Source organism: Eubalaena glacialis, chromosome 2, assembly GCF_028564815.1.
Source record: "Eubalaena glacialis isolate mEubGla1 chromosome 2, mEubGla1.1.hap2.+ XY, whole genome shotgun sequence".
In the NCBI taxonomy this organism is placed as follows: domain Eukaryota; kingdom Metazoa; phylum Chordata; class Mammalia; order Artiodactyla; family Balaenidae; genus Eubalaena; species Eubalaena glacialis.
In genome coordinates, this window is record NC_083717.1 from 83,566,753 (window position 1) to 83,589,181 (window position 22,429).

General features: G+C 40.2%; 1 protein-coding gene across 2 annotated transcripts; it reads left to right on the forward strand.

Moving 5' to 3' along the window:
• The first annotated feature begins 9,690 nt into the window (after nucleotides 1-9,690).
• On the forward strand, nucleotides 9,691-21,515 carry LYSMD2 (LysM domain containing 2). Of its 2 annotated transcripts, none has more exons than XM_061182117.1 (3): nucleotides 9,691-10,002; nucleotides 19,875-20,203; nucleotides 21,230-21,515. In XM_061182117.1, exons 1-3 carry the CDS (start codon nucleotides 9,730-9,732, stop codon nucleotides 21,270-21,272), a joined length of 645 nt encoding a protein of 214 aa, XP_061038100.1. In that variant the 5' UTR covers nucleotides 9,691-9,729; the 3' UTR covers nucleotides 21,273-21,515. The 2 variants fall into 2 exon arrangements, with proteins under 2 accessions (XP_061038100.1, XP_061038101.1); XM_061182118.1 differs by lacking the exon at nucleotides 9,691-10,002 and adding an exon at nucleotides 10,238-10,346.
• Nucleotides 21,516-22,429: the final 914 nt, after the last annotated feature.

Sequence of the window (22,429 nt, forward strand, 5' to 3'; positions counted from 1 at the left end):
CTCATGAAAATAGATGCAAAAGTCTTCAACAAAATATTAATAAATTGAGTTCAGCAATGAATAAAAAGGATCTTACATTACTAGCAAGTGGGGTTTATTCCAGGTATGCAAGGCTGGTTCACCATTTAAAAAATCAATTAATCCATCACATCAGCAGGCTAAAGAAGAAAAAACTTATATGATCATATCAATAGATATAGAAAAGGCATTTGACAAAATCCAACATTCATTCATGATAGAAAGCACACAGAAAACTAGGAATAGAGGGGATCGTCCTCGATATGATAAAGAAGATATATAAAAACTACAGCTGACATACTTAATGGTAAGAAACTAGATGCTTTCCCCCTAAGATCAGAAACGAAGCAAGGATATCTCCTCTCATTATTCCTATTCAACATCATACTGAAAATCCTAGTTAGTGCAGCGAGACTAGAAGGGGAGGGAAGGTATATACAGATTGGGAAGGAAGAAATGAAAGTCTTTGTTCATAGATGACATGATTGTCTATGTAGAAAATCCCAAAGAATTATTTTAAAAACCTTTTGGAACTAATAAGTGATTATAGCAAGGTTGTTAAGTTACAAGATCAATAGACAAAGGCAATTGCTTTCCTGTAATTGTAAATTAAGAACACAATATCATTTATTTTAGTACCAAAAAAAAGGAAGAAAGAAAGAAAAAAAAATACTTAGGTATATGTATCTATATGAGGGAAACGACAAGCTCTGATGAAAGGAGTCAAAGAAAATTTAAATGACGAGATATTTCATGTTTATAGAGAGAAAAACTCAGTGCTGTTAGGATGCCATTTCTTCCCAACTTGACCTATAGATTCAGGGCAATCCCAGTCAAAATCAACAAGTTATTTTGTAGGTATCAACCAACTAATTCCAAAGTTTATATGGAAAGGTACAAGACCCAGACTAGTCATACAATACTGAAGAGGAAGAACAAAGTCAAAGGATTTACACTACCAAATTTCAAGACTTACTCTAAAGCTACAGTAATCATGACAGTGTGGTATTAGTGAAAAAATAGACAAATAGATCAATGAAACAGAATAGACAGCCCAGAAATAGACTCATGCAAATACAGTTAACTTATCTTTGACAAAGAAGCAAAGACGATTCAATAGAGAAAGGATAGTCTTTTCAACCAGTGGTGCTTAGCAACTGGACCTCCACACGCAAAAGAATAAATCTAAACACAGAATTCTCACCATTCATAAATATTAACTGAAGATGGATCATAGACCTAAATTCAAAACACAAAACTATAAGACTTACAGGAAATAACATAGGACAAAATCCAGGTGACTATGGATTTGATGATGACTTTATAGATACAATACCAGAAGCAGATTCGGGAAAGAAAAAATTGATAAGTTGGGCTTTATGAAAGTTGAAAACTTCTGCTCTGAGAAGGACACTGTTAAAAGAATGAAAAGGCAAGTCACAGACTGGGAAAAATATTTGTTGGCAAAGATATGGAGAAATTGGAACCTGCATACATTGCTGCAAGTGGGAATGTGAGACGGTGCAGCTGTTATGGAAAACAGTTTGGTGGTGTCTCAAAAAGCTAAACATATGACCCAGCAATTTCAGTCCTAGGTATCTTTCTAAAGAAATCTAAAGTAAGGACTTGAACAGATACTTATATGCCAGTGTTTACTGCAGTATTATTTACAATTGCCAAAATGTGGAAACAACCCAACAAGTATCCATCAGCCAATGAGTGGACAAACAAAATGTGATATATCCATACAATGAAGTATTATTCAACCATAAAAAGGAATGAAGTTCTGACACATGCTACAACATGGATGAACCTTGAGGACATTATGTTAAGTGAAACAAACCATACACAAAGGACAAATATTGTAAGTGTCTATTTGTAAGAAATGTCTAGAATAGGCAAATTCATAGAGATAGAAAGTAGATTAGAGGTTACCAGGGGCTGTGGGAAGTAGAAATCGGAAGTCACTGCTTAGTGTTTATAGTTTCTGTTTGGAGGGATGAAAACGTTTTGGAGAAAGACAGTGTTGTGAAGGTGGTACCACATTGTGAATTGTATTTTGTGCCACTAAGTTGTACACTTAAAAATGGTTAAAGTGGTTAATTTTATATTATATTATATTATACATATATATTTTACCACAAATTAAAAAACTAGTAATGTGAATGTGAAACATTTTATATGGGTTAATTGTATGGTATGTGAACTATTTCTCAATAAGCCTGTTAAAATATGCAATTATATAATTATAGCACAATTTACTTATCTGTTCTGCTACTGAATAATTGATTATTTCCAGTTTTTGTTGTTCTGAATGATGCTGCTATGGACGTTTTCACAACATGTCTCCTGGTGTATAGGTACGAGATTTTCAACAGGGGATATACAGTGTCTAGTATTGGAATTTCTGGTTTGTAGGGAATGCGCATGTACAGTTTTGCAAGATAGTGGCAGAGTGTTTTTCAAAGTGGATGTACCCAATTGTACTCCTCCCAGCAGTGCATAGAATGCCTATCTTCACTGGTGACTGGTCTTGCCAAACTTAGATTTTGCCCATCTGGTGAGTGTAAAGGGGTTACTCTTTGTGGTCTTAATGTGAATTTTTCTGACTTTAATGAGATTGAGTATCTTTTCATATGTTTATTCACAATTAGGATTTTTTTCTTCTATAAAATTCTAGTTATCCCATTGGATTATGTCTTTTTCTTACTGTTATGTAGGAATTAGCTCTTTAAATATTCTAGATATTAATCTTTGGTTGATTGCATATGTTACAAATAGACATTCCTTGCTACCAGAATTTATGAAGTTTCTGAATTCAGATAACCAGAGTTCAAATAATGAAGAATACCTAGTTTTCAGAATCTATTTCGTTCTTGATTTTCATATAAAAGTTAGCTCGAATTTGGATAATGAGATAATTCAACATTTTATTCAAATATTTTTGGTTCCTAGGACACCTGTTTCTTCTCTTAGTTTCTAATTTGTCTTTTTATTTTCTTTAAGATATCTCTTTTGTTAGAAGTTCTTAATTTTAACATTGTCATACTTACCAATGTTTTATGAATAGAGCTTTTTTTCATCCTACTAAAGAAATCTTTTCTTGTCCTGAGATCATAAAGATATTTTTCTCTATATTCTTCCAAAAGTTTTAAAGTTTTATCTTTCACATTTAATCTGTAATTCAACTGAACTTAAATTTTGTGTGTGGTAGGACGTAGAGATTCTACCATGTGGATAACTAATTGTCCTGACATCATGTGTTTTATAGACCATTTCCCAGTGACCTACAATGCAACCTTTGTCATAGATGAAGTTCTCATACATTTGTGATTGTGTTTCTGGGTGCACTACTCTTATCCATTGGTTTCCCAGCATCAATATCACTCTGGCTTAACTATTATAGCTTCATAATAATTCTTGTTATCTGGTAGGGCAGTTTCCCTTTCCTTATTCTTCAAAAATATCTTGGCTGTCTGTGGGTCTTTGCTTTTCCATATCAACTTTAGAATTAGCTTGTCATGTTTCTTGCAAACCCATTGCTGTTGCATAGAATATACGATCAATTTGTAGAGTACTGACATTTTGTATGATATTGAGTCTTCCTGTCCGTGAACATGGTGTAGTTTTTCCATTTATTTAAGTCTTCTTTAATGTATTTTCATATATTAAAATTTTTTTCTCTGTAAAGGTCTTGCCCATCCTTTATTAGATTCATTCCTTTGTTCTATTTATTCTGTCATTTAATCTATTAATGTCTTAATATTAAGGCACCCTTGAATTTCTGGGATAAAGTCATCTTGTTTATGATGGATTATCTTTTGTATGCACTGCTAGATTTGGCTTAATAATATTTTAAGATTCTTATATCCATCTTTATGAGCGTGATACCTTCCTCAATTGGTTTTGGTCATGGTTATACCATGATAGATATGGGATTGGGTGTATGGTTATATTATGAACTAAGTTGAAGATTGTTCCTGCTACTTCTTTTCTCTGAAAGAGTTCACATAAAATTGGATTGATCTGTTCTTTGAAAGGTTGATAGAATCTTCCAATGAGATCTTCTGATGCTGACTTTTTTTTGGTAACAAGATTTTTAACTCTAGTACTGATTCAGTTTCTTTAATGGTTATAGAACCATTCAGACTTTCTATTTTGCCACGTATTAGTTTAGGCAAGTTGTTTATGGTTCTAGCTTACAAATCCCTCTTGTTTTGATACATAAGGCTGTCCCTTTTTTATTGCCAGCTCAATTATGAATTTCATTAAAAAATTAAATTATAAATACTTATATTAGGAGGACTTCAAGTTAGTTTAGACGTCCAGCTTGCCAGAACCAGAACCAGATATGAATTTCTTCAACTTTACTAGATGTTGTCCCACAGCTCTTCAAAGTGGTTGCACCTATTTATACTGCCACCAACAGTGTTTGAGAATTTCCGTTGTTCAACAGGAATCTTACCAATACTTAGAATTGTCCAGTTCTTTAATTTTCGCTAGTCTTATGCCTATGAAATTGTAGTTTTAAATGGAATTTCTCTGCTTTTTGGTAAGGTTGTGCATCTTTCCATTGGCCATTTGAGTTTTATCTTCTGTAAATTGTTCATATCTTTTGACCATTTTTCTAGTGGGTGTTTTTCTTCTAATAACTTGTAGGCATTTTAACATACTCTGGATAGTAATACTTTGTCAGTTATAGGTATTCAAATATATTTTCCCATTTTACACCTTGTCTATTGAAATTTTTCAGGTGCCTTTTCAGGACAGAGGTTTTTATGTTTATATATAGAATTTGCCAGTTTTTTTCTTTGTAGTTTGTCTTTTTGGTATCTTGCTTAAGGAATTCTTTGCTATCCTAAGGTTATAAAGATATTCTAAAAGTGTTAAAGTTTGCTTTTCCCAATTATATATTTAATCAATCTATAATTGATTTTGGCATATGGTATAAGGTAGAGATCTACAATTTTTTTTCATGTGGATGGCTAATTGTGGCAGCAGCATTTATTGTCATAGATTCATTTCTCTGGTATGTGTGGGTCTGCTTCTGGGCTTTCTTTGTTGTCCCCTTCTTACATTTATTTGTCTTTCCCAGCATCACTACTGTAATAGTTTAGTTCTCATCACTTTTTTTGTAAATCTTGATGATTGTAAGTTAAGTCTCCCTTCCTCATTCTTCTTCAGGAATGTCTTGGCTCTTCTTAGCCTTTATCTTCCATATGAATTTTAAGATAAGCCTGTCATGGGGCTTCCCTGGTGGCGCAGTGGTTGAGAATCTGCCTGCTAATGCAGGGAACACGGGTTCGAGCCCTGGTTCTGGGAAGATCCCACATGCCGCGGAGCAACTAGGCCCGTGAGCCACAACTACTGAACCTGCGCGTCTGGAGCCTGTGCTCCGCAACAAGAGAGGCCATGATAGTGAAGAGGCCCGCGCACCACGATGAAGAGTGGCCCCCGCTTGCCGCAACTGGAGAAAGCCCTCACACAGAAACGAAGACCCAACACAGCCAAAAATAAATATAAAAATAACTAAATAAATAAAAGATTACTATTAAAAAAATAATAAATAAATAAGGCACTTACATTTAAAAAAAAAAAAAAAGATAAGCCTGTCATGTCCTTTGAAGAATCCTATAGGGATTTTGGTTGGAATTTCAATGAATTTATGTATTAGTTTGGGAAGGAAATGAAAATTTTGCATGTCCCCATTTATAAACATGGTATATCTCTGTTTTTGTTTAAATCTTCTTTTATGTCCTTTAATAGAATGTAATAATTTTTCCATATAAAGCATGCTTCTCTTTTGTTAAGGTTATTCCTAAATTTTTTTTTTTGGTATCTAAAAGGTTGTCTTTTCCACAAAATATTTTCTGATTGATTGATGCAATTGATATTTGCATAATGTGTCTTATAGTCTTATGTCTTATAGTTTGAACAGTTCCAATGTAGACATTATCTGTAAACATTTTAGTATTATTATTGGCAAATAACAGTTTATTTCTTTTCAATCTTCATTTCCCTTTCTCCTTCTTTTTCTTATTGCATTGGCTAGGACCTCCAGAACAAAATTAAACAGGAGTAGTAACAGAAGCCTTCCTGTTCTTATTCTTGATCTCAAAGGGAGTGCTTCTAATGTTCACTACTAATGATGAGGTTTGTTCTATGTTGTAGGTAGATATACATAAAACTAATTTTGAAGTTCTGGTTGAAGAAGGAAAAATAAATGTACAAAAAATTCAATCTGAGCCACAAATTGTAGATATTAACTTTGGAGTAGGGAGAGAGTGATATAAAATTCACAGGGGCTTCCCTGGTGGCGCAGTGGTTAAGAATCCTCCGGCCAGGGCTTCCTTGGTGGCGCAGTGGTTGAGAATCTGCCTGCCAATGCAGGGGACACGGGTTCGAGCCCTGGTCTGGGAAGATCCCACATGCCGCGGAGCAGCTGGGCCCGTGAGCCACAACTACTGAGCCTGCGCGTCTGGAGCCTGTGCTCCGCAACAAGAGAGGCCGCGATAGTGAGAGGCCCGCGCACCATGATAAGAGTGGCCCCCACTTGCCGCAACTAGAGAAAGCCCTCGCACAGACACGAAGACCCAAACAGCCAAAAATAAATAAAATAAATAAATAAATTTAGGAAAAAAAAAAGAATCCTCCGGCCAATGCAGAGGACATGGGTTCGAGCCCTGGTCCAGGGAGATCCCACATGCCACGGAGCAACTAAGCCTGTATGCCACAACTACTGAGCCTGTGCTCTAGAGCCCGCAAGCCACAACTACTGAGCCTGTGTGCCACAGCTACGGAAGCCCGCGCACCTAGAGCCCGTGCTCTGCAACAAAGAGAAGCCACCGCAATGAGAAGCCCGTGCACCAAACGAAGAGTAGCCCCTGCTCATAGCAACTACAGAAAGCCTGCGTGCAGCAATGAAGACCCAACACAGCCAAAAATAAAAATAAATAAATAAATAAATTTATTAAAAAAAAATTCACAGGAACACTAGATATTTGACAACAGCTCAAATCTATCTAGAAAAAAACAACTCACAAAGAACCCTAACCATGCAACATCAAATAAGTACTTATTTCAGCTGATTAATTTCTGAGAGCTAGAGGAAACGCTAGTGAAGATCACAAAAAGGAATCATGGAGAAAATTCTGAGAACTGTGTTGAATTTATTTCAGAGCATTTTAGAATTGTTCTGGAGGTGTTTTCTGACCCAGGATTTCTTATGGCTGGAGAAATTGAAAATAACTAGGGACAGCTTAGAAATTAGCTCTGATAAGAGAGAAGTGGGATGGCTTTCGAATCTCCATACATTTCTGGTGATAACTATTCCCTTGCACTTTTACAGAGGACTTGGTCTTTTTGTAAAGGAATTAAGTGATCATCACCTAGCCTTTTTCCTTCCAGGCTCATTTTCTGCCTACTTATGTATACTGTTCTGCCTTTTGGGAATCTCTGACTCCCAAAGCTATCTTCCTGGTTCCTTATTTAGGCCTGTTTTTCCCCACTTTAATTCAGCATTTCCAAAATTGTAAAAATTCTGAGAAAAAAAGGGGTTCCATGGTCAAATGAGTTTGGGAAATATGGTGTCAAGCAAAATCCAATATCTTATTTTACTACAGGACTTATAGAGCCTTCAGTATCCTAATGTGCACTGTGAATCTCCAAAAGGGAAGCATATATCGCAGTGTTTCTCCAATTAATTGATCATGGAACCCTTTTCAAACAACACCTAATAATACTTCATAGAACCCAGTTCATTAATTTTCAAATAAAAACTTCCAGTTCTTCAGTAAACTTTTCTTTAGTGGAAGACATGTTATATGCTATCTCTCTACTAGACTGTCAACTCTGAGGGCAATTTCTCCTGTTTTCTTGAAGTATTACCTGATCTCATTTATATATTGAAACTCTGGGGTTCTGCCTCTTTCTTAGGCCCTGGGATAGGCACACTGGATACCACCCAAGAGTTCATCTATGGCAGACTCTTGCTAAATTACCTAATTTAGCTTTCAGGATCTTTTTACCACACCTCAGTTCAACCACTTTTGATGCTTTATTCAAGGCACTGAGCTAGGTAGGCACTGCTGGAGCTAAAAAAGATGAGTAAGATCTAGTTATACCTCCCAGGAGTATGTATAGAGGAGATAAGACAAGTACATGACACAAAACACAAGTTAAATGCTAAACAAGAGGTACAAACCACCTTGATATTCAATGGAGAAACAATAACAATTGGGCAGTTGGGGGAGGGGGACAGGTGGGAAGAATCAGGAAAGATCTCATTTTGGGATGTTTCATTTGGGATGGACCTTAATATTTTCTTAAATGTAGACAGAGAGTATTGGAAGAGTGGGGTTACAGGTGGAGGGTATAGCATATGCAAGGCATGAGGGTAAGAAGTTCAAGTGGCAGGAGTATATGGAGTTTGCAGGATGAGTTGTAGATGGGGTACGGCCAGAGCATGAATAATAAAAATGGAAGTAAGAGTTGAATGCCAGTGTGAGTTAATACTGCTGTCCACAGGGAGCCACTGAAGAATTTTTGAGCGGGAGGGTGACTGGGGGTCCACGTGTTCCTCCCCCACTCTCGTCCTGTCTCCTAAACTCTAGTTCCTTTGCCTCTGTCCAGCACAGCAACATATCAAAACTTCAGCCAATGAATCAAACCTCCAGTCTCCTAACCTGCCTGTAGGGTACTTCCTTCTGGAGAGCTGTCCAGAGTACAACAGAATCCTGAGCGCTAGATTCTAGTAAACGCACACCCACTCTGTGTAGAATACGATCGGAAGCCAGAAAGTTGAGGAGAGGGTGTTCAGATAAAGTCTACAGATAAGAGGTCATTGATGGCGTTAATGACAAAACTTTGGGGAGTCATGATTTAAGGGTATTAAAGAGGAAACATAAGAAAAAATTGGGTGCAGATAGTAAATTCTAAGCAGTGAGCCAGGAGAATGGACGGTAGCTAGGCAGACTTTCAAGGCAGCACAGGACTAAAATTGGCACTGGCGTGCAATGAAGAGTGAAAGCAAAGCAACTGGAGGGTTAGTTTGAGGTCAGCCACCCGGCCTTAGAAGCACTATCCCCCCTGGAGTGTTGAGTACACCGGACCCTCCAGGCTGTTGAGATGGGCCTGGAGAAACTGTGTGTGTTTAATGGTCTTAATGTTTTCTGTGAGGTCCTGGGGTAATCGGGTGGGAGCGGGAAGTACCCTTGGCTGGGGGAGCTTGAAGGTCTGAGAAAGCGGGCGCCTGCTGAGGAATCAATAAAGGAGGCAGAGCAAAGCTTTGGTGTTTTGCTGTGTGCAGGGCAGAGCTCTAACCAGGCTGTGTCGGCCCGGCGTGGGGTTCCCTCCGGGGCCGAGGGCGCCTAGGGATGAGGCCCCGTAGCTCCACGGCGAGGGGCCTTAGCGCGCCCCGCTCCTCGCACCGCAGGGCCAGCTGGGTCCCGGCGCGCAGGGTGGAGCCGGGGCGTCGACTGGGCAGCAGCCGGAGCTCGTTTCGCTCTCCTCCCTGCAGGTGCGCCGGGGAAGGCGGGACGCGTAGGAGCAGGTGCCCGCCATGGCCGGCCCGCAGCTTTCCGCCGCGGCCTCCAGCCCGCCGCCCCCGCGGAACGGCCTTCCGCAGCCCCTGTGAGGAGGAAGAGGAGGCGGTGGCGGACGAGGCGCCGCCCTCTTGGCGAGCTTCCCGACCCGGCGGCCTCCGCAGGACCCATGGCTGATTCCTCGCCCGCGCGGTCCCTGCGGGCAGGCGGACCCCGCGCGCCCCGGCCCTCGGCCCCCTCGCCGCCGCCGCCGTCGCGCTCGCTCTCCGAGGCCGAGGAGGCCGAGCTGTCGCTGAGCCTGGCGCGCACCAAGACCCGCTCGTACGGCAGCACGGCCAGCGTGCGGGCGCCGCTGGGCGCCGGCGTCATCGAGCGCCATGTGGAGCACCGGGTCCGCCCCGGCGACACGCTGCAGGGCATCGCGCTGAAGTACGGAGTCTCGGTGAGCAGTGCTGGCGGCTGCGGGCTGGGGCGCAGCGAGTAGCGGGGCGTGGGGGAGGGAGCCAGCCGTCCCCCGCCGGCTCGGCCCCGAGCGCTCGCCCAGTGCGCGCTGCCGGGACAGCCATGGTCGCCAGAGCCTGTCCTGCAGCCAGAGGGGCGGGCCGCCAAGGCTCCCTCCCCGGGTGGGTGCATCCAATTCTCGATGCCCTGCCCGCACTCGGACCGGATCTGCCGCGTGAGGAAGGAAGGCCAAAGAGGACCAGGGCGTTGGCACCTTGGGAGCCAAATTCGCCCGATTTTGAGTCCCGGTCGTACTGCTATATATTTCCTGAAAGCCGAACTGAGGTGCGGACTTGGGCAGAGAATTTTGTTTTCTGGGTAAACAAGCGCTGTGATGAGTCAGGAAGGGTACAGTTGTTCCCGCAGGATGGTTCTGTTTCTATTGATTATGCTTGTTTATTTAGAAGTGAAATTACACCCCTGGGCTCACTGGCAACTGTGAATGTGACTCCTGTCGCTAAGCAGCGGCCAAGAATGTGGTCTAGGTGAGCTGCAGAGCTGTGTTTATTATAAATTTATAAGTGTGTGTGTCTTGGGCCTATTGCATTACACCTCTAGGAAGAACATGGAAAGCTGAGGGAACATACTGTTTCATTAAAATTACTTATAATTAACTCTGAACTATGTGATGGCCTTTTTACATTTGAGTTCCATATCAGTTTTCAGTGTTCTTTCCTGAAGCACCCTAGACAGCAATGGGAAGAAAGGTGATCTTATTTTTATCTTTCTCTTTAAGTGAAACTCTTTCTGGCCCTTCACCAGTGAGAGACCGAGTCATCTCCTTTGCACACCCACGCTGGTATGTGTTTACCTGGCAGGTCCTTCTAGCCTTTAAACATTTTGAGAGCAGGGATCTTGCTGTGCCGGCATGTACTGAAGACTTCATGCCATGGTTAGTCCTATTCCGCCCTCTTGGGAGTTTCTAAATGTGAACATAGAACTTCAATTCTTGTATTTGCGTTCATGGGGCCTGGTTTGAGTCAGAGCCAGAGGAAAGCAGCGTTGGGAAGTATCAGCAGCTACTTTCTGCTGAATGCCTGCTGTGTGCCAGGCATTGCATTTGTCTTGTTCCATCTTGTTCTTATTCAATTTGATTTTCCTAGTAAGCCTTGGAGATAGGTGTAATTAATCTCCTTTTTACAGATGTGAAGGTGGATGAGAGGTAAGGATATTTTCCAAGTATGGTTATTCATTGAGACCAGCTTGAATTAGCACAGTGACAAAGCATTTGCTTTGCCCTAGGTATTACTTCTGATTTCCATCCTTATTTTTATCCTAGTCTTAATCAGGAGCTCTCTTAGCATCTGAAGAAGGGAGGCCTTTTTTGTCTGGTTTCTGTGCATCTTATCTACTAGGCCAGGCTGACTGCACCTAGGAATCCATGATACCCAGAGAAGTGTTGTTTCCCTGGTCCCTACCCACAGCAATCTCTCTGCATCCCACTGCCCTCCATGACTTCATTTGGGTTGCTTAGAGCTCCCGAACATCTGCTCACTGTGGTTCTCCACCTTTGATCAAATGCTTTCTTTCTTTTTTTTAAAAATAAATTTATTTATTTATTTTTGGCTGCGTTGGGTCTTCATTGCTGGGTGTGGGCTATCTCTAGTGGCGAGCGGGAGCTACGCTTCTTTGCAGTGCGCGGGCTTCTCACTGCGGTGGCTTCTCTTGTCGCGGAGCACAGGCTCTAGGCGTGCAAGCTTCAGTAGTTGTGGCTCGAAGGCTCTAGAGTGCAGGCTCAGTAGCTCTAGAGCACAGGCTTAGTAGTTATGGCGCAGGGGCTTAGTTGCTCCGTGGCATGTGGGATCTTCCCAGACCAGGAAGATTCTTAACCAGGATTCTTAACCACTGTGCCATCAGGTAAGTCCTGATCAAATGCTTTCTAATTCCTGTTTTCACTGATGTAGATCCTGTTACTTATAAATTTATCCCTTTTCATTAAAGCGTAAATCAGGTTTTTCATTACCTTTATAAAGACTTGATTTTAAGATGTTAAGCTCAAGTGTAATGAATTGGGAACTATAATCTGTAGCCGCAGACAGTCTGTTTCAGGGTTTCTCAACTGCAGCCCTATTGATACTATGGACTGGATAATTCTTTGTTTTGGGGGGCTGTTCTGTTCATTGTAGGATGTTTAGCAGCATCTCTGGCCTCTGCCCACTAGATACCAGTAGCACTGCCCACCTCCCCCCCATCCAGAAATGGCCAGATATTCCCTGAGAAGCACTCACTGTTGGTTGAGAATCACTGGTTCTCATTTACTTTGGACCCTGAACTCTAGTTGATGAAATTGTTAGAGACTCTTTCCACTGGTTGTATAGAACTAGTGAAAGTGAAGATAATCACCATAACAGTGAAGTGATATTCTTGCAGATATTAACTACAGACATTAATCGGATTTACTCATTGAAATTGATATTTTAGGTGGAAGTTAAAAAGGCAGAAATGTTTTTTTCATTCCCCGACTGAACAGAAAGAAGTTGAGTGAGTTAAGTTTCTAATATTGACTGCTTGGAGTCCCAACCACTGGACCACCAGGGCAGTCCCACCCACATTGTATTTAAATTAGTGTTTAAAGGAGTAGGTGATGAGATGTTGGAAATTTAGAGCCTACCTTAAACCTGCTGGATCAGAATATCCAGTAAAGGAGCCCAGGAATGTTCCTGTTTTACAAGCGGGGCCTCTTTGCTCTTTCCCAATGCAGTGTCCCTTCTTGGGGTCTTTGCCCTTGCTGTTCCATCCATCTGTTGGGAACACTTTCCCTGATAGCTGCATGCAGGGTCACAGGTACGTGCAGTTGTGGGACCTGTGTAGTCACATAGGCCCCATGCTTAGAAGAGCCCTGCACTTAATGCTTTGCTGTTGCTGTCGTGAAATTTTTAATAATTTGTGAACAGATGCCCCACATTTTCACTTTTCTCTGGGACCTACAAATCACGTAGCTGATATTGGCTGTGTGACTTGCTCCCTCACTGCCTTCAAGTCTGCGTAAATGTCTCCTCCCTGAGGCCTTCCTGACCACTCCACGTCATACTGCAACCCTCCCTCACCCCAGTGCCCCTCCCCCCTTTCCTGTTTTGTTTTCGCAACAGTGTTTATCATTCATCTGATTTTTCTTTCCTCTTTTTTCCCAGCTTCTCCCTTTCTGGTGATACATTAGTGAATAAATAAAAATCCATGCCCTCATGGAGCTTATATTTTAGTCAGTGGAGACAGTAAACAAACAAAATATGTTATATATCAGGTATTGATAAGCAAAATGAAAAAAAAATTAAGCAGGGAAAGGAGACAGGGCTGCTGGAGGTGGCTGCAATTTCAAATGGTGTGACCTGTGGAAGACCTCACAGAGGGAAACTGAAACTGCTGGGGATGAATTGAGAAACTATTAAATGTAATTTCCATCTCAGACACAGACTTGCTTGGGCTGGAATTTCCTGGGCTTTGCTTATCTCCACTGAGACATTAAGTCTCTTCCCCCAACCCAGTATTCTAGATTTTGCTACAGCTTTTGTGGTGATCCCAGCTCCTTTCAGTTGGAGGCAAGCCTCTGGAGGGAACTGACCAGCTCCAGGCAGCTGCTGTGAACTTTTTGTTAGGAAGCCCTGTATATATAAACAGAAAGTGGGTGAAAGGCAGTGAGGGAAACTGTTATTTGCACAAACTTTTTCTTCATCTTTTTGTTCCCCCCTGGAAACTTCCCTGTCCTCTACCCTCTCCAGACCATTGCCCCCCATATCCTGAGTCATTTCCTATCCAATTTTATTCCCGGGGTCTTCTCTTTCTCCTCCAATGAGCTGCTAAGCCCACTTGCTTCTTCACACTTCTCCTATCAGATGTCACCTTGCTGAGAAAAGGTGAAATGATTATCATTTTAGGGGGAGCAAGTGCAGTGAGTTAGAAATATAAGTGTATATAAATCTTTTGTGTTTATAACTTTAGCTTCTGCTCTTGCTGGAAATTGTTGACCTTTGCTGGTCAAAGGGAAGAGAACCATAACTAAATAGTGCCACCTGTAGTAAGAAGTATGGTAAAGTAGCCCTTAGTAGTTTTAGGTTTTAATAGATTCTCATGCATTCTTTATTTAAAAACAGCTTTATTGATGTATAATTTACATATTACAAAATTCACCCATCTTAAGTGTACAATTCAAGGGCTTTTAGTAAATTTACAGAGTTGTGCAACCATCACCACAATCCAATTTTAGAACAGTTCCATCACCCCGAAAAGATCCCTTACTCCCTGTTCTCTTCTATTGTCCCAGATAACCATGAATCAGCTTTCTAATCTATAGATTTGCCTTTTCTGGACATTTCATAAATGGGATCTCATATATTCTTCTGAGATAGCATGGAGAAGAAAAAATCCTTTCCCTTATTAGCACATGGCAATGGAGAAGGCTGATCGCCGCCAACACCTAGCACTTAATAGGAGACAGTGGGGTGAGGAGGTTGAATCCAGCACTTACTAGAACATGATCTTGAGAGAATGCTTTAATGTTTAAGTCTTTTTCTCTATAATGATGATAATAATCAAATGAGAGTTGTGTGTGTATGGAAATATTCCATAAGCAACACAGTGCTGTGTAAATGTTAGTTATCATGGGTCCTGAAATGTTTTCAGAACAGTTTGTCTTTTTTTAAGGAATGGAGAGGAAGAAAAAGAAGCTTTGAATGTTGCATTCCCAGTTAGGCAGGTGGCCTAATGAAGCTGATCGAAAGTAGCCTTTGGGGAGAGTTCTTGATCATGCCCAGCAGCAGCTATTGAGATAACTTGGGGGCGGGGGGACATTTTGTGAGTTCCCTCCAGAGTGAATTCACCTTTACAAATGTATTTACAGGGGAGTCATTTTAAACAAGTTGTTGATGGTATTTGTTCTACCTGATTTCACCACGGTGGACCTTGTGGCCATCCTGTCAGCTCTTACTTGATTATTCCATAAATTGTATCTTAGTAAGCAGATGGTAAATTTCACTGAATCATGCTACTCAATCCTGATTAGGAGAGCTTTAAAATGAAAGCATTTTGCTGCTGTATCTGCCCCACTAGTCATTTGCTCTCAAGAAACAGAGGGTAGTTCTGCATTACTTTGAAAAGGTCACACTTTCTATTCTCAGCGTTCATTGGGTAGTAGGAGATATTGAACAGAGGGCAGGTGGTAAAGCTGTAGAGTTTTTCAGCTCTTCCTTGTATTGGATCATGACTTTTCTTAGTTTTATGTGAGGTGAAATTCCCAGAACACTAGAACCATCCAAGTTCAGATAAAAGTATAGAACATTCCAAAGCAAATTAAAATATCATTTCACTGTTTGGGATTATTTATATTTCTTATCTTTGCTATTGCAGTTTCTTCCATAACTGGGCTTCCTGTTTCCACTAATGCCTCTTTCTTACCAATCCATTTTCCATAAAGCTGCTGGAGTGATATTCAAATCATGTCACTCCCTTCCTTTACCCTCCAATGGCTTCCCATCACATTTAAAGTAAAATCCAAATTTTATTTATTATATGAGTGGCCTGCAGCTTGCTCATTACTCCCTATTTCAGCCACACCATTTTTTCCTGCTCTGGGGCCTTGTAACTACTCTTTCTGGAAGGACTCCTTTTTTTCTTTTTCCCTGGCTTTTTGCGTGGCTGGTTTCATTCCTTAACTTCACTACTGGTAATAGAGTTTGGAGCCTATGGTTGTAAAGGAGAACAAGTTAAGATCAAATTAAATACCTTATGAAAAAAACGCTCACACCTCAGGGCAGTGACAAGATATTATGTTATTCATCTGGGCTTGTTTATATGAAATTTTCTTTATATATTTTTACTTTGTGGGAGAAATATTTTTTATGGAGAAAAAATTCCTACCTCCTTCCTTCTCATTTGCTGAATACATGTTAGGATCTGCCCTTACTTGTTGCTTTGTCACTTTTAACCAAGTTTAATGATAGTTGCTAACATTTTTGAGTGCTTCCTGTGTGCCATGCATTGTTCTAAGTGTTTTACATGAATTAACTCATTTAATTCTCATAATAATCATATTGTGTGGAAAGTACTATTTTCCTTACTTTACAGAAAAGAAAATAGACATAGGGGATGATTAGAAAGTGGTAAAGCCAGGATTTGAACCTAGAAAGTATGGCCCCAGAGCCCTTGTTTCTAGCTACTACCTTATATTAACCTCTTTTATCTGTTTTCACCTTCAGTTTCAAATCTGCCCATCCTTAGATTGGTTCCCACCTTGATGCTAACTATGTCTGGATATCCCTGATGTCCTTGATGCTGGCAACCATGTGTCATCTTAGAGTCTAGACCATAAGGGTCAACATACACTTTAAATGCTTGCTGGCAATGCTGAGATGGAGAAGAAGCAGTCCCTGACATTGGGAAGCTCATAGACTTGTTAAAAGAGGCAGTTCTATTGGTGAATCAGTGGTAGAATGGCATGCATGAGAGCTAGGAGAGCCCTGCCCTTCACTCCCTGTGGACTCCCTGACTACACCCAGCCTTTTACTCAGTCCATTTGTCTTGTGCTTCCTGTCTTCGGCCCCTTGCCTGGCTATGATGGCCTATCTTGCTCTGAGTGATGGATGTATCAGGGTCCCCACAGAATACATTTAGCGCACTCAGAGGGTGTGGCCAGAGAGGGTTTAGTGCAGGGACATTTACAGAAGTGTGAATAGGATTAAGAGAACCAGGAAGGGATGGTGCAGCACCCAAGACTAGCAACAGCAGGGAGACATTACCCCTAGGCCTGAGGGCCAGGGGAAGGAGTGGCGTACCTGACACCGAGGAGAACGGGAGGAGTGGACAAGGGGCTGCCTGGTAGGAGCTCTGCTGTAGAGGGATGCAGGCACCAGAGTCATGGTGTGGTTGTTCTGCTGGTGCCTTCCTTGGGAACACTGACTGGAATTCCAAGAGCAAGGGTGTTTGGGGAGTGCGGTTCTGAAGAGGTCAGCCTCCTGCGGTTAGAACAAGTTCAAGAAGACTGGGGGATGGATTGGGAGGTGAGGGTGGGTTTAAAGGGAGAATAACCAACACAACAGATAACTTACCACCCCTTTCTGGTTACTTCTCTGGGTTCATCTTTTATGCCTGTTTCTCTGACCTGTATTAATCAATTAATTAATTAATTAATCCATCCATCCTAAGCACTTAGTGTGCATAAGATCTTTGTTAAACCTGGGAGGCTATAGAAATAACAGGTCTTGACCTGAGGGAATTCACAGTTAATGGTTGATGTTCCCAGCCCAGCTTCAGCAATCAGATCCCGGTGTTCCTGGCTGTTTCTGTCTTCCATCATTATTCCCAGGAAACAGTGTCTATTAGCAGTTGTAGGCCCCTGCCAATAAGTATTTCAAGGGCACTGTTTCAGTGAGGGTTCTTTCATTTACAAGTGACAGAAAACTCAAGTTGGCCTAAGCAATAAAAACAAAACAGAGTGGCATTTACTGGCTCATTACTGGAACTAAAGGGTGCGAGGGTATTCTGGCTTCAGGCTTTGATTCAGAGGTCTGATCGCTCTCCTTCAAGGTGGCGTTGTTGTTAGGTTCCTTGTGGTGGAAGGATGGCTGCCAGCAGCTCCAGGCCCATCTCTTTCTCACAGAAAAAAATAGAGGTCCTTCACCTTCCAGACTCAGCAGAAGTCTCCTTGCATCTCTGAATTGTTCCGAGACAGGACTGTGACCTTTCAGGAGCCTGGGCACTGTGATGCTTCAAAGGGCAGGAATGAGTCATGTGCTCACCCTGGAGCCAGGGGAGGGCTCAGTGCCCCTGGAAGCCCTTATACTAAGAGAGATGGAGGACGTGGATGCTAGGTGGTGAAAACAAGAGGTACTAAAGGCAGATTAGGATATACCTGAACCTGCTATGGATAAGTTTTCAAGTTCTTTAATTCGCTCAAATCTAAGCCTAAACTAGACCAGAGTTACTTAGGATTTTTAGATGTTAATTCTGTCTCTAAAAATGTACCTGCCTATTCATGTTCTTTCTCACCCTTGCTTTCTCTCCTTTAACTAGAAACTAGAACATAAAAGACCACCCTGCACAAAAGATACTTTAATGTAGTATCTTTAAAAGAAAAAAGAAAGCATTGAATTTACTATTTGTGTGGATTCAGCTTATAGCTAGAAAGCAGGAGGAACAGGGCCCATTTTATTCAACCATTATTTTTTCAGGCTCTTTGAAGTGGAAATCTAATTTTTTCACTCAGTCGATTTGGCATTAAAGGATCCCAGAATTGGGTTCCATTAGTCATGCACTTTAATCTTGGTGTTGTATGGACTTTAGAGTCAGACGGAAATTCTGGCTTATACAGTTGCGGAGCCATATGCACTTGGTCAAATCAGTCATCTCTTGTGTGCCTTAATTTCTTCATGGGAAAATGGACAGTAAGTACCATTTACTGCTAAATTGTCTCTCCCTTTCACATCTATATCTTTACACCTACATGTATATCCTCTATGCACATACACGTATAAACTCTCATTTAATCCTTCCAACAACCCTGTGAAGGGTAGATGATACCTGTTTTACACATGAGGAAATAGGCTCAATGAGAGTAGTAACACGCTTATGTTCAGACAGTTCGTGTTGGTGGAGCTGGGATTTGAAACTAGCTCTGTCACATTCCCAAGCCTGTGTGCTTAGCTGTTGTACCAAGCTGTCTTGGTGACAATACCTCACAAGAAAATTAGATGGTACAGTGCATGTAAAGAACCTAGCATGGTGCGAGTTCCCAGGCTAGTTGGGTGGAGAAGTCTGCAGATGCATGATAGTCCGGTGTGATGAACATGAGGGTAGGTATTCCTCCGACAACTCTGCAAGAGTCCTGTCTGCACTTACCCACATTTGTGGACTTAGGCATGCCACTTAACTCCCTTGAGTCTCCCTTTCTTCATCTGTAAAAAGGAGGTGATAATATCTAGCTTGCAGTACTGTTAGCAAAGTTAAATGAGGTAACATATGTAAATTCCATTCCCCCTTTCACCCCTACCTGCTATCCCCATTTCTTTGGTTTGGAGGAATTCACAGGGTATGAAAGAGTTTGAAGTTTTGAAACCTGTATTAAATTCTAGCTTCTTCATCTGCTGGTTGTATGATGATTCCGTGGTACATAATCTCCTTGAGTTTTGTTTCTTTTATTTGAAACGTGGATCTTCAAATACCTAATCCGTAAGGTAGAAAAAATAAGATACTCTATGTAAAGTGCTCCCTACCTCTTTTCCTTACCTGTCCTACTTCTACCCATTCTTCAAGGCCCATCTAAAGTCAAAAGAATCAAAATCAGAACCCCACCTTCTCTGTGAGGCCTTTCTTAATGACTGCAGCCCCAGCCTACACCATTCTTCCTAATTCTCGTTGTACTTTTTTCTTTACCACCTCCTGTATCTATTAAATTTACCAAACACAATTCTAGAGATGGGAAGCACTCCATAAGGAAAATCACAGCACTAAGAATTTTGTTTTTTTAAATCAGATAATAGAAATGTTAAAATAAGATTGAAGTGTATTAAATAAGTGCTAAATATTCTACATTTTTTAACTTCAGGGATTTAAGGCTGCTTGGTAAAAGCTGCCTTGTAGGGGAAATAATATAGCGGGGGAAAAACTAGTCTTTCTTCTTATAAAATTGTGAAAGAGAATTTTCTGGCACCTCTTGAAATAACTGGGGGTATCTGGGGAGGTGACTAACCCCGAATTAAGAATTTCAGATCCAGAGATAGCATTGCACACATTTTGCTTATGAATATTTTTATTTTGTGTTGTGTAATAAACCCTACTTTTGGATTTATTTATATGTAACTCTGTTGCTTTTTTAAAATATTTTAGATGGAGCAGATTAAAAGGGCAAATAAACTGTTTACCAATGATTGTATATTTCTGAAGAAAACTTTGAACATCCCAGTTATATCAGAGAAGCCTTTGCTGTTTAATGGACTTAACTCAATAGATTCTCCAGAAAATGAAACTGTTGATAGTTTTTCTCATGAAGAAGACCTGGTAGCGGCTGGGGAAGACCTTTCCCCTCCCAGTCCTCAAGAATCTGATGCTCAGCCCATGCAGCCCGAGGAAGTGTCAGCCAGAGATTTCCTGCAGAGGCTGGACTTGCAGATTAAGTTATCAACACAGGCAGCCAAGAAACTAAAGGAAGAGAGCAGGTAAAAATATGCTGGAAAAATGTCAGAGGCTGAACAAATTACTCTTAATATGTCCTTGCTTGGTCAAATTCTTTTTTCTTTTTTTGTTTTAAAAGCTAGATTTTAATTCTAAACAGGCATTTTTAATGTATAAAGTCTAAACAGAGCCACTGCATTCTGCATAAAGCTTTATCTGTTGCAGTGCTTTTGTTTTTGTTACTTCTTATAAAAAGTTTATTTCTTTGCTTTAATAGCATAACTATCCAGCTAGCAGTTCTGGAGAGCATCCAAGTAGACATCTAGTTGACACCATCAGAGGAAGCAGTGCCCTAGAGAATACTTGTAAAATACTGTTCTTTATAAAACTTGCCAAAGACATTTATTACTTGTTACCAGGTGTTTCCTATATAAGATCTCATGTGAGCTTTTTTTCTTTGTTCTTTAATTTGGTACTAGGGCAAAACTTTCTCCTATAGAATTGGTTTCCTTCTTCCTTTATCATTCCAAGAATGGCACAACCTATTGTGTTTTCTTTTTTGCCCTGGCTACCAGGAAGCTTGCAGCCAAAATTGGTCCTCAGTTCAACTACTACAATATTGCTGATGGTTAATATATTTGTATCCTTCTCCTTTCCTTAGTCGTGATTTTTAATTTCTATTTTATTCATGTTATATGTATGCCTTTTGTTGTAGGTACCTCAAATCCTTTTGAGAAAGAGGTAGAATATTAAAAATATAAACAAATATAAATGTGAATATAATTAATTTATAATTTAATATAAATTTATATAATATAAACAAATACAAATATATAACAAGTACCATTCTTTATTCCAGTAACTGAGACAGCAGTAAAATGGGGACAATGAAGTATTCCTTAGTGAGTGTTTGCATTTCGTACAACTTTCAAGGCATGCATGATATTATAAGTTGATATAACTCCTGCCCTTCTTTGGCAAGTGGATATTAAGTTGTATAATGAATATGTGTGTTAGTTTTCTGAGTACAGTTTTTAAACACTGATTTATGCTGTGTTTCTTTTTTTCAGAGATGAAGAAAGTCCCTTTGCAGCTTCCCTCTATCACAGTTAGATGATCAGGGGGCATAATCTAACCTGGGTTAAGAGATGGTTAGATCATAAAGAAACCAACAACTGATGATGATTCAAAAGCATCCCTTTTGGATTCTCATAGCATACATCTTTAAATCACGATTAAGTAGTTCCACCTATGGCAATTGCACTGACGTGACTAGCTCCCTCTGGCTTTCTATGATTTTCAGTCTTTATTATGGCATGATAGCAAAATTGTATCTTAAAGCTCATCACTTTTGCAAGCGGTGGTAGTTTTTAGACTAGCTTTTGTAAATACTAGTTGACATAAAGCCACAAAGACTGTTTACATATTCAAGGTAAAAATGTTTATTTCCTGAGAAATCCTAATTATGTGAAAAACATGGTTGCTGTTTAAGTGATGCTGATTTTGCTATGTGTTTATAACTTAAGTGCTATATATATATATATTTCGATATGTATTACATATTCTGTATTACTATAAAGAAACAAATTTTGTCTATTTTGTAAAAATAAACTCCAAAAGTCTGAATGAGAAAATAAACTATGTTTTCATATTTTAGTCTTCAATTTTTTTCGACAAATGAGAATATTAAATTGATTTTTAAATTATAGTTTTATAGGTGACAGCTTCTCCTCTACTTTAATGGTCTTTATTATTATTACTGCAGTTTCGAAAAAGGTTTCAATAATCTAAAAGCAAATACATTGCAATTACTAGTAACCTTTGCATTTAAATAATATCTGACTTGGTGTGTTTCAGATATAGTGAAAACATGGAATATATCAAAAGAAGAAGTAAACAACACCATGACTGGATACACTGGTGAATTTTAGCTTAGATTTCATTGATAAGTCACTTTATAGAATGTTTTACAGCATTTTACAGTCAAATGCTCATTTGAATTGAAGGGTTAGGTTTTTATTCACATAATTTGTCTTAGTTTTTTATATGTACAGGTTACAGCAGTAAAGTTTAAGCAATGTATTATTTGCAATTAAATTTTTTTTGATCTCCATTTCTATTCAAGTATCAGGTTAAATAAATCTTTAAGCTTCCACAAAAATTCCTTGTATTTATCCCTCACCAACATCGCAAAAGGAGTCTGCTTTCTGTGAGGCAAGAAGGACCTTGTTTCCCTTCTCTTCTCCCTCTTTTCTTTTTCCTCATTTTCT

Coding starts and splice junctions, on each gene's coding strand:
- LYSMD2 (XM_061182117.1), top strand. CDS start 9,730: ATGGCTGATTCCTCGCCCGCGCGGTCCCTGCGGGCAGGCGGACCCCGC. Junction 10,003..19,874: donor CGCTGAAGTACGGAGTCTCG/GTGAGCAGTGCT, acceptor AAAATATTTTAG/ATGGAGCAGATTAAAAGGGC. Junction 20,204..21,229: donor AAACTAAAGGAAGAGAGCAG/GTAAAAATATGC, acceptor TCTTTTTTTCAG/AGATGAAGAAAGTCCCTTTG.